The sequence below is a fragment of the Crocuta crocuta genome, unplaced genomic scaffold (assembly GCF_008692635.1).
Source record: "Crocuta crocuta isolate KB4526 unplaced genomic scaffold, BGI_CrCroc_1.0 scaffold28, whole genome shotgun sequence".
Lineage (NCBI taxonomy): Eukaryota > Metazoa > Chordata > Mammalia > Carnivora > Hyaenidae > Crocuta > Crocuta crocuta.
The window spans coordinates 8,049,791-8,063,219 of NW_027533256.1; the positions used below are offsets into that span (position 1 = coordinate 8,049,791).

General features: G+C 43.0%; 1 protein-coding gene across 1 annotated transcript in view; it reads right to left on the bottom strand.

Annotated features, from left to right (window-relative positions):
* GLUD1 (glutamate dehydrogenase 1) overlaps positions 1-13,429 on the bottom strand; it is a 40,664-nt gene continuing 27,235 nt past the window's right edge. The window contains 8 exon segments of the mRNA XM_077746457.1: positions 1-1,411; positions 2,320-2,382; positions 7,381-7,472; positions 8,257-8,380; positions 9,749-9,803; positions 10,072-10,247; positions 10,453-10,590; positions 11,347-11,526. Coding sequence (XP_077602583.1) covers positions 1,292-1,411; positions 2,320-2,382; positions 7,381-7,472; positions 8,257-8,380; positions 9,749-9,803; positions 10,072-10,247; positions 10,453-10,590; positions 11,347-11,526 — 948 coding nt within the window. The 3' untranslated portion in view covers positions 1-1,291.

Here is a 13,429-nt window from a genome sequence, read left to right on the forward strand (position 1 = left end):
TAAGCTTTGGAAAAGGTAGACTTTTAATAACTGCTTTTATCACCAGGTTAAGTCATGCAGTTACAAAGTAGTTAGAAATTTCTGAAAGGATATTGTTTTTTTAAAAAAAAGCTCATTCTTACATAAATAATGTCTAGAACTTCATTGGGACACTACTGTTCAAAAGGCCCTGGTGAAATAACTCCCAAACAAAACACTCAACCCAAGGTCGTTTTCAGCCCACTGGTAATGAAGCTGTGTGCAGAATACAGGCCTCTAAGAGAGGACACAAAGTCAGGGCGAGTCAGGGCCACTGGCACGGCTCAGAGCCGCCAGCTAGACTCCAAAGTGGGAGCCCAAGTGGTTTTTTTCTGGGACGCTCTACTTGAATTATTGTTCAATTAGACAACACAGTAGATCTTCAACAGAGAACGATTAATTAACATGGTAAGGAGGTTACTGCACTCTTTGGACTCTATGTCATACTGTGGTTAGTGAATTCTGACAGTCTTAACAAAAATAGCCTCCATCATTTGCAGTTATGAAGATAACTTAATTCTCCATCGGGCTTTTTATTTTTGCTGGACAATACATGATTGATAAGCTATAAATGATACTGTTTTATATTATAAAAATACTTAGCTTTTTCATTTATTATGTTTATAGGCATTCACTGCTTGAGTCAAGGTTAGGCTTGTTAAGTGATTAAAGGCAATTTTATTACAGCAGCACGTACTTATTTTATTCTAAGAGAATAAAATGCATAAAGAGAAATAGCTTTCATTTTTGTTGCAATCTGTAAAATTGAGTTAGTTTGCTGATGTAAAAATACCAGTAACTCACTTGAGGACCATGCCACCTTCTGAAAATGCCACACAGCTGCTGCTTAGACGTGTCCAAGTTACAGCACGTCTCAGACTTGTCCAGAGCTGAAGTGGGAAGTGACTGACTGCTCTTGGACGACACAGCTGTACTGGGAAGTGGCCGTGGAGCAAGGTGGTGCAACTGGATGCAAAGGACTTTTCATTTAAAGGCAAAATACCCAAATGGCTCTCTGGCTTAGGTAATTTCTACGTTCGTATTCATATTCATATTCTTCAGCTTGTACATGATCCCCTAACCTTAATTTCTTTTTCCTCAAAGGGGCTGATTTGGACTGACTTGTTGAGAATGATGTCCATTATCTATTAAGTAGAGAGAGAGAGAGAGAGAGAGAGACAGAGAGAGAGATATTCCTGTGGTTACATGTAAACTTGTGAAGGGTCTGCAGATGAAGAGGGAAGAGGGCAGTGAAGAGGTCAGCCACACTCATCTAGGTGAAGGTCACACCGGCTTCATTGTACACCTTGAAGACTTTCTCAATGGCGTTGACATAGGCAGCCGTTCTCAGGTCTAAACCCAGGTTATACTTCATGGCCGTGCGCATGATTTGCTGAAAGGCAGGAGAAAACACGGTGAAGTGAACACGCGGGGTACACGCAGGCCGGGTGAGAGAAGCCTCTGCCACCATGGCAGCGCAGGCCTCGGGCACTGAACCCCGTCAGGGAGGGCCCATTCTTGGGAACCCACGTACGTCACTGACTAGGCAGCAGTATGAAGTTGCTCTTTAGATGTGAGCTGTCTCTGTGTCCTTTAGACACCCTGTTATCTGGAGCAAGCTCCTCGTTATACTGGGGTATAATTTTATAAAACTAAGAATGGGGTACTGACAATGTTCTGTAGTGCCCGGGGACGGCTATGTCTTTGTGAATATGCTTAGGTTGCAGGCTGTAGACTTTAAAAGGGTGAACTTATGGTATATCAATTGTATTGACAACAAATTATTATAACAAATTAACAACGAGCACCATCATTAATATCTGCTTATGCTATTTCAACTTAAAGGTGGGTGGACAGAGTCTGAACGCAAGAAGAAATTAGGGAAAGTGGACTCGAATTGCATTTAAGGTCTTAAAATAAGGACCAAGAGATCAAAAAACCTTTTGCTTATACCAAATTCTATAGTGAGGTAGTTTCTTGCAGCTATAATAGAGCGCTGTACTCAACCGCAATCCAGTTTGGCCAACTATATGATCTCTAGCTAAAGCTAACTGCCAAACATCACTCCCACCTCACCTGGTATTATTAATTTCCCAAAACCTGGCAAACATATTAAAGACCCCTGAGAACACTGTCCATCATAAGACTGAACAAGCAAGCATTTTGCTTTACGTGAATGAAAAACATGCAAACAGTCTGCTGTTTTCTACCCGGCACACCCAATGTGGCCGCTGAGGTGACAACACGGTTGAGCTGTGTCTTGGGTCACCAGCAGAAAGGCAAACAGCATTGCACACGTACCCTGGCGGAACGCTCCATAGTGTAAGCTAAGCCAGAGTGCACGATGTCTTTCTCGGATGCCCCCTATTAGGAAAAAGAACAGAGGTTTAACAAAATCACACAAAGACACGCTTCGGTTATAAGAGCACAAAGGATTCTCAAGTCAATACACCGCCAAACAGAATTGTTTTGTCTTTTGGCAAAGATACATTTAATTTCCATATGGTATCTTGATAGCTATTTAAATGGTTGTGTTTTATTTTTATTTTATTTTTAAATATTTTTATTTATTTCTAGGAGAGAGAGAGAGAGAGAGAGACAGCATGAGCAGGGGAGGGTCAGAGAGAGAGGGAGACACAGACTCTGAAATAGGCTCCAGGCTCTGAGCTGGCAGTCAGCACAGAGCCCGACGCGGGGCTTGAACCCACGAACTGCGAGATCATGACCTAAGCGAAAGTCGGACGCTTAACTGACTAAGCCACCCAGGCGCCCCTGAATGGTTGTGTTTTAACCCCAGTTTAGTTTTCACTGCATTTGACAGCAAACAGATACTCCTGAAATAAGATCATGGCAAAACAATGTACACAGAAAAGTATGCACAAGAAACATGAGGGCGAATAGTGAGACCAGCACTGGTCACCCATCTGAGGCGCAGACGACCCACAGTGACACGTGTTTCTCTCTCCTCCTTGGCTAAAAGGGACACTGCACAGGGCACAGAAAGGAGAGTGGCCCTTTCTCTGACAGCGGCTCTGTGGCAGAATCCCGGTTGTGTACTCAGCAGTACCCCCAAACTTTAAAGCTGGATAGAGCTCAGCAGCGCTTTAATTATGCCCCTCATTCCACGGAGGAGGGAGCTGAGTACTAGAGAAGTCGGCCACAGTTACAGACAGCTATTTTTAAACTTTTTAAAAAAATGTTTTATTTATTTCTGAGAGAGAGAGACACAGTGTGAGCAGGGGAGGGTCAGAGAGAGAGGGAGATACAGAATCTAAGCAGGATCCAGGCTCTGAGCTGGCTGTCAGCACAGAGCCAGACGCGGGGCTCGAACCCACGAACCGTGAGATCATGACCTGAGCCAAAGTCAGACGCTTAACCGACTGAGCCACCCAGGTGCCCCAGACAGCTATTTTCAGAGCTGGAATATAACCTCAGGCCTTGGACCACCAGGTCAGGTCATCTCTTTCCAATGCCAATTATTTCTATAAGTAGTTTGTATCAATGGATTCCTCTAAGTATCTAATTCGTTCTTTGGAATGCTTTCTAAAATTTTAGGACAGGGGTACATGGTTGGCTCAGTAGCTTAAGTGTCTGACTTCTGATTTAGACTCAGGTCATGATCTCATAGTTCCTGACATGGAGCCCCACACTGGGCTCTGTGCTGACAGAGTGGGGTCTGCTTGGGATTCTCCTTTATGTTCCTCCCCTGCTCGTGTGTAGGTGCACATGTGTGCACATCTTTCTCTCAAATAAATAAGGATATAAAGAAGTAAATAAAAGCTAACAAACACATATCCTGCTATGCCAGATGAAAACTTAAAAGTGGTTCACCAATTGGGGCGCCTGGGTGGCTCAGTCAGTTAAGCATCTGACTTCGGCTCAGGCCATGATCTCACGGTTCATGAGTTCGAGTCCCACATTGGGCTCTGTGCTGACCGCTCAGAGCCTGGAGCCTGCTTTGGATCTTGTGCCTCCTTCTCTTTCTTCCCTTCCTCTGTTCGCACTGTCTCTCTCTCTCAAAAATAAACATTAAAAAAAAAAAAAGACACAACCAAATGTTTCTATGCTGACCTTCATGTAGTTAGCACTCTATAACAGAAGGTATATTTCTGCAACATTTGTATCTATTAACAAACAGCTGGGTCAAACCTTGATCTAGCCTACCAAGTTAGAAGAAAAAACTTGCTCTACAGGTGGAGTACTGCCTTTCTCTCCCTCATCAAACATTTATGGAGTAGCTACTACGTGACAGGCACTCTTCTAGGCACAGGAGACAAAGCAGAAAGCAAAATAATGAAAATTCTCTGCTCTTTTGGAGTTTATATTCTAGTCGGGGGAGGCAGCCTATATACATGGACTGAAAACCAGAAGTCTGCGTGAGATCACCAAAATTCTGAGTTCAGACAGAGCCGTGACTCAGGGCCCAAGGCCATCCCATGTTAAGAGTGTGGAGAGGTGGTGAGGATCACAGAAGGCAATGTGAGGGCATGGCAGGAAGGAAACCAGTGAGGGTGTGGGCTCCTGGGTGCTAGGAGAGGAAAATACTGCAGGGGAAACCAGGACTCGCGACAGCAGGTGCTGACGGGGAAGTAAGCTGCGGACAGAAGAGTGGTCACTGGATCTGGCGACGCTGGCACCATCGCCCACCTGCACAAGAACAGCTCTGGAGGAGCAGCAGGGCGGGAGGAGCCCAGGACAGCTGGAGGTACGGTGCACACAACTCTGAAGGGTGTTTGCTATGAGGGGAAGGGAAATAAAAGTGGCAAGAACAAAGTCTGGAAGGGAGCTGGGATTGAGATGGATTTTATTTTTTAAAGACCGCATTTGGCATGTTGACAGGAGTGACTGGGGATGGAGGGGAGGTGAAAACGGGCTTGGACGGAGGCACAGTGTCGCTCTGTAACGAGGGGAGAGGGGAGAGGAGACGGTGCAGGCGCCCAGAGCTGGGTGCCGGGAAGTTCTCTGACTGCTGTGTTCTCTGTGGACAGGTCCCAGGTCAGGTGCTGGAGTGCAGGGGAGAGGGAAGAGGAGCACATGTGATACAGCCAATTAGGGGAACGAGAAAGTGAAAGACCAGGGAAAAGTAGGATAACTGCCAGACGGCATTGACTGTGGACTCAAGTTTCGTGGTCATGATTATGGCTACAGGGGTGCCAGTGTGGAGGGGGCACGGTTGGGTTTCAGGAGGGTACAGGTGTCAGCAAAGGGCTGTGCTGAGCAAAACAAGACGATGGAGTGACTGTAATGATGGAATGTGGAATTTAGAGAACAGAGGACATCCAGGGAAAGACGAGGGACAGTGCAAAGACGGTCAATAAGGTGGGGCCTGGCAGGGCCAGGGCATGGCTGCGGAGGGAGAACTAGAAAAAATTCCTGTGTTTTAAACTGATACTGATCACAAAACTCCTGCAATAAGTCATTCAGTAAGAAAGCGGCACTAAAGTCCAGGATTTGAAACACTTAAGACCAATATCCTGGGCAAAGATTACTTCAAAGAGCATAAAAAGCAAGTCATCAGAGCTGCCTTCCTACCTAACTGGCTCTCTTCTTTCTGCACTCCCACTCCAGGTTTCAGTCTGAGCGACAGCTGTGAGCCAGGCCTGTGCTGGGACACTGGCGACCACAGGGAGGAGCAAGAAGCCCATCTAAGGGCGGCGGCCGTAGCAAGTGCCGCCTGGATCCGAGTGATGGAAGGATGTGGGCTACTCCGGTGGGACCCTCACGGGTGGGTTACTTAAGCAGGCAGCGGGTCAGGGCACCCCGGACAGACGGACCCAACTAACAGACACAGACTCCAAGAAAAATGAAGGTTCATTTAGGGGAACAGTTAATACCAAGTGGCCAAAGCATCTTGTCTCCTTTAAAACAAAACCCACACTCCCCACCACTCCCCATGTTGCAATATAATCTTACAACACTTTCCTTGACTGAGTATTTCAGAAGAAGATATATTTCCTGCTATATATATGTAGACTATTAAATCAAACCTAATTTAAAAACCTGACCGCAAACACTGCTCCAATGATGTCATCTTGCATGGAGCCACTCCTCTCCTTTAGAATTATTTCCGTTAGGATGAATTTGCAGGGGGGCTGTCATGATAGTGTCGATGGCAGGAAAACCGTAATAGCTCTTCAAACTTTCTGAAGAGCTGCACCAATCTGCCTTGTCATCAAAATAAAGGTACAATTGTTTCACCATGGACATGGTGAGTGTAAGATCCATTAATTGTTTTTGCTAGTTTAATATATTAAAGAAACCTTATTTTAGTTTGTATTTCTTTAACAGTGAGATTGAACACTTGCCTTTCTAGGTCTATTTCCTATGTCTTTGCTTTAAAAAAAACTTTTTTAATGTTTATTTTTGAGACAGAGAGAGCGTGAGCTGGGGAGGGGCAGAGAGAGAGGGACACAAAATCTGAAGTAGAACTTACAAACTGTGACACCATGACCTGAGTTGAAGTGGAATGCTTAACCGACTGAGGCACCTAGGCGCCCCGACTTTGCTTTTCAAGTCTCTGTCATTTAGGGAAAGTTCTCTTATGGCATATGAGCACTATTACTCGGTCCTGTCAAGAGCTAATTCACAACATACCTTTTTTACCTGCTTTCTTTCACTCTCTTATTCATGTCCATATAGCAATTTCAATTCTTCATATAGTTCAATTTAATTTTGTTTAAAGATTTTCTTTTTTTTCCCCCCTGGAAGTTCACTTAATTATTTACTTTTAAGTAATCTCTACGCCTAAAGCTGGCTTGAACTCAAGACTCAGAGATCAAGAGTCGCGTGTTCTTCTGACTGAGCCAGACAGGCGCCCCTACCGTTTACTTCTTCATTCTTTCTATTTCTCTAAAGCTTAAGAGTTACATAGTAATTCGGGGCGCCTGGGTGGCTTAGTCAGTTAAGCGTTCGACTTCGGCTCAGGTCATGATCTCACAGTTCATGGGTTCAAGCCCCACGTCGGGCTCTGTGCTGACTAGCTCAGAGCCCAGAGCCTGCTTCAGATTCTGTATCTCCCTCTCTCTCTCTGACCCTCCCCTGCTCACGCTGTCTCTCTCTCAGAAATAAAACATAAAAAAAAAAAAAAAGAGTTACACAGTACTTCATCACAATTAGGTAAGCACCACCTGTTGAATCATCTCTATTGCAGAAGTATCAAGACCGGAAGAACCATTCAGGATTTATTTTAAACTAAATTTCTCACTCCACATTTGGATTGTAGTGAGAGAGGAGTGTACAAAGCACGCACAGATCCCATCATTGCTGTCCTGTTGCTGACCCCTGTAAGCCCAATCAATTGGCCTGGGTCTACAGAAGAGCTGGCCAGGTGTGGGAGGCGTAGGCCCATCACAGCACACTCACCGATATCCTGTCTTGGAACTCCGCCGTGGGCACAATGGGAATAGTTCCACCGTGCTTCCCAAATTTTCTTTCCAAACTCTCTTGAACAGACACTATAAAAAACCAAGAGATGAAGTTAAGACATTGCTAGTAGAAAAAAAAAAATGAAGTACAACCAAAAGTAGTCTCCAACTATATCCACAACCCAAAATCAAATAGAGTTTAGAAACCTTTAACACTAATGACATAAAAGGGTTAACCACTTAAAACTCTGTTAAAAGGGAATAAAGCACTTCACCAAATTCCTACATAAACGTGAATTTAGGTCAGTGCTCTGTTTCCATAACACCCATTACCACGGTTTCTCCTTGGCTCTGTTAAAAAGAAAATGCTGAGGGAAAAAGAAACGGAAATTGACGGAACACTTCACCCAGATTCTCAGAGCGGGCTGAGTAAAGCTCAGTTGGAGGTCTTGGTCTTAGTTCAGCTTGATGAGACTGGACCATTAACTCCGGAGCTACTCCAGTTAAAGAAAAACCACACTCACATCAGAAGACTCCAGAAATTCTTGACACCAGAAAGGCCTCTACTAGGAGCCAGGAGGGATTGGAATGGATGAGTATCAATAGGAGTTCCTGGCTTAAAAGCATACTCTTTATATTTACTAACTTGTAGCTGATGTTATGGGGACATTGTATCACAGAATAAACACCTGAATATCAGTTTTTTTTTAAATCAGTTTTGATCCTAAGACTCACGAGAAAGAATATGATTTTCTGTTCTGAGATTAAATTCTTTAGGATTACAAAAAGGAAATGGTTCTTTTTAAGGGTAAGTTTCTTCCAGCCTTTGAGCTGGCCCCAAAGATTATTTTTGAACCAGGTCATCAGAACTCACTGAGCAAGTGGTAGTTAGAATCCCTTTCATATTTGAAGGTCAAACGGCCATAGCTGACATGATTTAGATTCTTCAGCCACTCAAAGTAGGATACCGTCACTCCTCCAGCATTCAAGTAGAGATCCTATACACAAAAATGTGACAGGGAAGACACCAAAGAAATGAGAAGATGATGGCTTTACTAAAAGCTTTCAATGAACATCAGAGCTCCATTTTAATACCAAAGCTGATTAAGCGTCAAACTTCCCCAAAATATCTTAGACTGTATCAGGAATGCCACACTCAGGGGCACCTGGATGGCTCAGTCAGTTGAGTGTCTGACTTTGGTTCAGGTCATGATCTCACAAGTTTGTGAATTTGAGCCCTGCAATTGGGCTTGCTGCTGTCAGCTTGTCAGTGCAGAGCTCAGTTCGGGTCCTCTGTTCCCTTTTCCCCCAGCCTCTCCTCGACTTGCACTCTCCCAAAAGTAAATAAATATTAAAAAAAAAAAAAAAAAAAGGAATTTCACATTTAACAAACGTCCTTCCCAATCCACTGAGTTTTTCCACTTTGAAAAAAAATAACTTTTTTGTTTATAAACTAACAAGCATTTGATCAGCTTTGGTTAGAGCTTCCTCTTTACCAAATAAGTCTTTAGCCCAAACTGCTTGCTAGATTGTCCATAGGGCGCCTCACCAGATCGGCATTCCTTCTCCTACTACCTAAGGGCAATCTGTTTCAGCTAAACTGAACTTCTTAAGTGCTTTCAGCAAAAGTCTTAAATGCATCATGAGTCCACACTAACTTCCACTTGCAAATAATCCCATGTTTACCCATTGAAAACCTAAGCACACATTCTTCATATTAGCTTTCTGAGTAAAGCAGCAAGGGATATTTGAAATGCAGAAGGTTAGAAATTACAGGAAAGCTCATTGTTCACGTTAGAATTCGTGTTTCTAGCACAATATACATTTATATAATTGGATTTTTAAAAGTTTATGTATATATTTTAAGAGAGAGCAAGAGTACACACATGAGTGAGGGGGGTGGGGGGAGAAAGAAAGAGAGAGGGAGAGGGAGGGAGGAGAGGGAGAGAGAGAGAAGGAGAGGAAGAGGGGGAGGGGNAGAGAGAGATCCAAGCAAGGTCTGTACTGTCAGCACAAGCCCGACACAAGGCTTGATCGCACGAGCTCATGACCTGAGTTGAAATAAAGAGATGGATGCTTAACTAACTGAGCCGCCAAAGGCGCCCTTATGACTGGATTCTTAAGAAGGCTAAATACATACTCAAGAAAGAGCCTGAAGTTGGAAGGAAATGTTCAGGTCAAAGTGAAAACTGACAGGCTTTTTACACTAAGCATGCTTCTACTTTATTTCCTTAAGAGCAAAATGAAGATGAAGAATGCACTATAGCTTGGGAAATAAACGATGATCCTCTTCTCCCCGCGACTGCTCGCAGAAGACAGGATTTCAAGTACATTTAAAACCTGGCAAACACAGAGAGATGACTTACTGGAATCACCATAATGTTCCTCTCCAGGAAGATCTTATCGGCCTCNTGTATAAAACTATTTTTCACCTTTCTATTTTCCTAACTGCTTTTTGGAAGTTTGGTTTAAGAGGAAACTCATGGTGATGGATGCCCGCACAACTCTGAATATACGAAAAGCCATGAACTTTTATGCTTGGGTGAATCGTATGGTATGTGAATTATATCCCAATAAAGGTGTAAAAAGAAAAAAAGAAAAGAAAAGAAAAGAAAAGAAAAGAAAAGAAAAGAAAAGAAAGGAAGAAAGCCAATTAAGAGCTTTTCTATGACCCTCAGGGTCATTCTACACTGGTAAGGCTAAGCCCAGGTTCCATCATGCTCTCACCTTGGCTTTGACTCTGGGTGCATTGGACTTGGTCAGCTGCTTCTCGCTGGCAGCAGGGATCAGTATGTCACAGTCAGCCTCCAAGATGCTCCCCTCATAGGGCTTTGCCTTGGGGAAGCCCAGAATTGATCCATGTTGCTGAAATTGATTGAAAAATCAGAATTAATGGCTGCATCATTGTTTAAATGTTTGTGTTTAGGGTCTATGACGTAAAGACTCATCTATTAAGAGCTCTCTGGATTACATTTTAAAAGGTAAAGAACGGAAATAGATTTTAAGAAGACTTATTTCATCTTTACAGTATTTAGGGCAGTCAGACTGTTGAGATATTGGATTGACATACCAATTTGAAGTCCTCCAGTTCTTTTGGGTCAATACCATCTGGATTCCATATACTCCCATCAGATTCACCAACACCAACACATTTAGCACCCAAACGATGTAAATATCTCATAGAGTGCAGGCCCACATTCCCAAATCCCTGTGAAGAACGATTACATGTGACACAGAGACCAAGTCTTAGGACACACAGTAAAGTCGATTCTGACCAGTGCACCCCTTCTATTAGTTTAAAAGGAATTCTCAGAATCCTCTTGCCATAAGAAGCAGTATACTAAAAGGCTTCTCTTTAGCAATAAATTTCTGTTTAAGAACATGGAACCCACCCAATCCCGTTAATCTGGGATAATGGGTCCTGAAAAAGTTGAGTTCCATGTAGCCTTATGGCTTATGAAAGAACTGGCAGTGGTGTTAGTAATGCACCCAAATCCTCAGGCCCTGATGACCAGATGTCCTGTGGTTTTAACAACATAAAGTCACCCACTGGGAGGAATATGAATTTTATTCTATTTTAAAATAGGATTAAAAAAAAAAAGTTGCATTCAACTTAATTTAGATTCCACTCCGTAAAACAACCAAATAGCAAGCCCATTCTTCCTCAAAGTTGAAATCTGCATCATTGTGCAAACCCTTCCCCTTCTGGATACAATTTCAATTTAAATTTTGACCAAAAGAAGCTGGTGATAGTTTCATATGTATCTGCAAGATACTTAAATTGGTTCTGGTCACACGAATTGTACCAAGGTTCAAAAAATAAAGCATGTATTACTTTGAAGACATTTACTCTAGAACTTTAAAAGGTTCAAAACAATGACATTTTAAAAACTGCAAATCTAAGAACATTGAAAAACTTCCTTTATGTAGATCAATTATTCTTTAAGAAAGCAAACATCCTTACCTGAACAACAAAAGTTTTGTCTCCAAACCCTGGTGTCATTCCTAAAATACTCATGTAAGATGCTTCATTGATGAAGTTTTCAATTCCATGGAAAACTCCCCGGCCAGTAGCGGAGATCCGTCCGTGGATTCCACCCTGACTGATGGGCTTACCAGTTACGCAGGCATGGGCATTAATATCCTGCAAGAAAAAGCCAAAACTTCACATTCTTAACTAATATGCTCATTAAGACTATATGTGTGCTTATGGTACACATTCACCAATAGGGAGAAGCCTTACTTTTTCAGATTTCTGTTCTTAGAAAATATATAATAAGATAGACTATATTTTCCAACGGGATAAACAAGGTTTTTAGGAACTCAACATCATTAAGTATAAATAATAGTATCACGAAAATAGTAATGTAGAAATTCAATAAAATGGAACTAAAGAAAAAGAATTTTATTTTTTTTAATGTTTGTTTATTTCTGAGGGGAGAGAGAGAGAGAGAGAGAGAGAGAGCGAGAGCATGCGAGTGAGCACCGACAGGGGAGGCACAGAATCTGAAGTAGGTTCCAGGCTCTGAGCCATCAGCACAGAGCCTGATGCAGGGCTTGAACCCACGAACCGTGAGATCATGACCTGAGCCGAAGTCGGAAGCTTAACTGACTGAGCAGCCCAGGTGCCGCTAAAAAAAAAAAAAAGAACTTTAAGAGATAATATTCAAGTTCACTTAAAAAAGGGGTGGATTCACAATAGTATTCAAGAAATTAAAAAAAAGACAAAATAACTAAGGGGTTTGCAGGAATATCTACCAAAATAAAAATGCCCATTAATCCAAAGATTCTACTTCTAGGAAGTCACATTTTTTTGTGTATTTAGGATGGGATCGTTGGAGGTAGGGAAGCAAAAAGGTACATAGGGGTGAGATGGCGACATTCCTGCCCACGTGCGAGGGGAGCGCCTCTGGTAGCAGCAGCCCGCTCTGGGAAGTGGGGTGGAGAGGCTCTGTTTTCACCACCCGTCTTTCTGCACCCTGTGAATTGACCATGTACTCTTGCTCAGAAACAACCATATTTAGAAAACTGAAAGGGGCTTGGGAGAGCTTCCTTTCCAAGGTCCATCAGATACACCATCAACTCTATCAACCACAACAGTGCAGAAGAGACAGATCGAAAGAGAAACTAGACGGACCTATTACATACAGGAAATCAACCTAAAATGAAGGAGGCATTTCATATTCGTGGATAAAGTATGGACAGTAGGGCTACCTACTAAACTTGGTTGGGGGGGCACTCCAGAGCAAGAGGAAGTGCCTCACTTCACACCATACTGTCTACTTTCCAATAGATGTTCTAGTCGGCTGAGTTAAAAAGTAACCTGGATTTTATGTGTAGTGTTTAACTATTTTTACAGAGACAACTTAGAATTGTATTAGCTGCATAACTGCCAGCAAAAAGAAAAGCTAAAAAAAAGAGAAAGCAGTTAGTAAAGTGATTTACAGAAATTAGTAGTTTTCCCACAGTTTCCCTTCATGAATAATTAACACTTGTGAACACAGAATTGCAAACCTAGTGCCAAATGCTTTTAAACAGTGCAAATGCAAATGCTGGAGCCACAGTCCTGTCTGAGGTCACGCCAGGCGCCAGTTCCCCCAACCCCCTAGCACACCTGATTGTCCCCGGAGCCCATGGACAACACCCCCTTCCTCCCAGGGCTGCGCCTCGGGGCAGGATTAGACACAAGCTGCAGCGTGTTCAGGTTTACATCTGGAAATAGGAAAAACTGTAGCCTCCTTACTTTTAGGCCCTGATTTTGGTGTCACTCTAAGAAGGAAGTCTTTTGCCAGGGTTTACTGGCAGTGCCTCACAAAACTTTCCTTTGTTGTCACCACTGGGAATGAGCCACTGGTCCACGGCCCACTACCCTGCACTCTAGGCTAGTGTCTAGCTTAAAAAGAACCATACCCAGAGCTCATTTAACATCAAAAGGCAAGAAGGCATCATTTTAGGGAGCAGCAGTTAAAAGCAAAATTCTCTGAAGCATCTCAGACCACTCCTGTTGATTATTTCAGGGATTTATGCATTCACCTCATGTAATAATG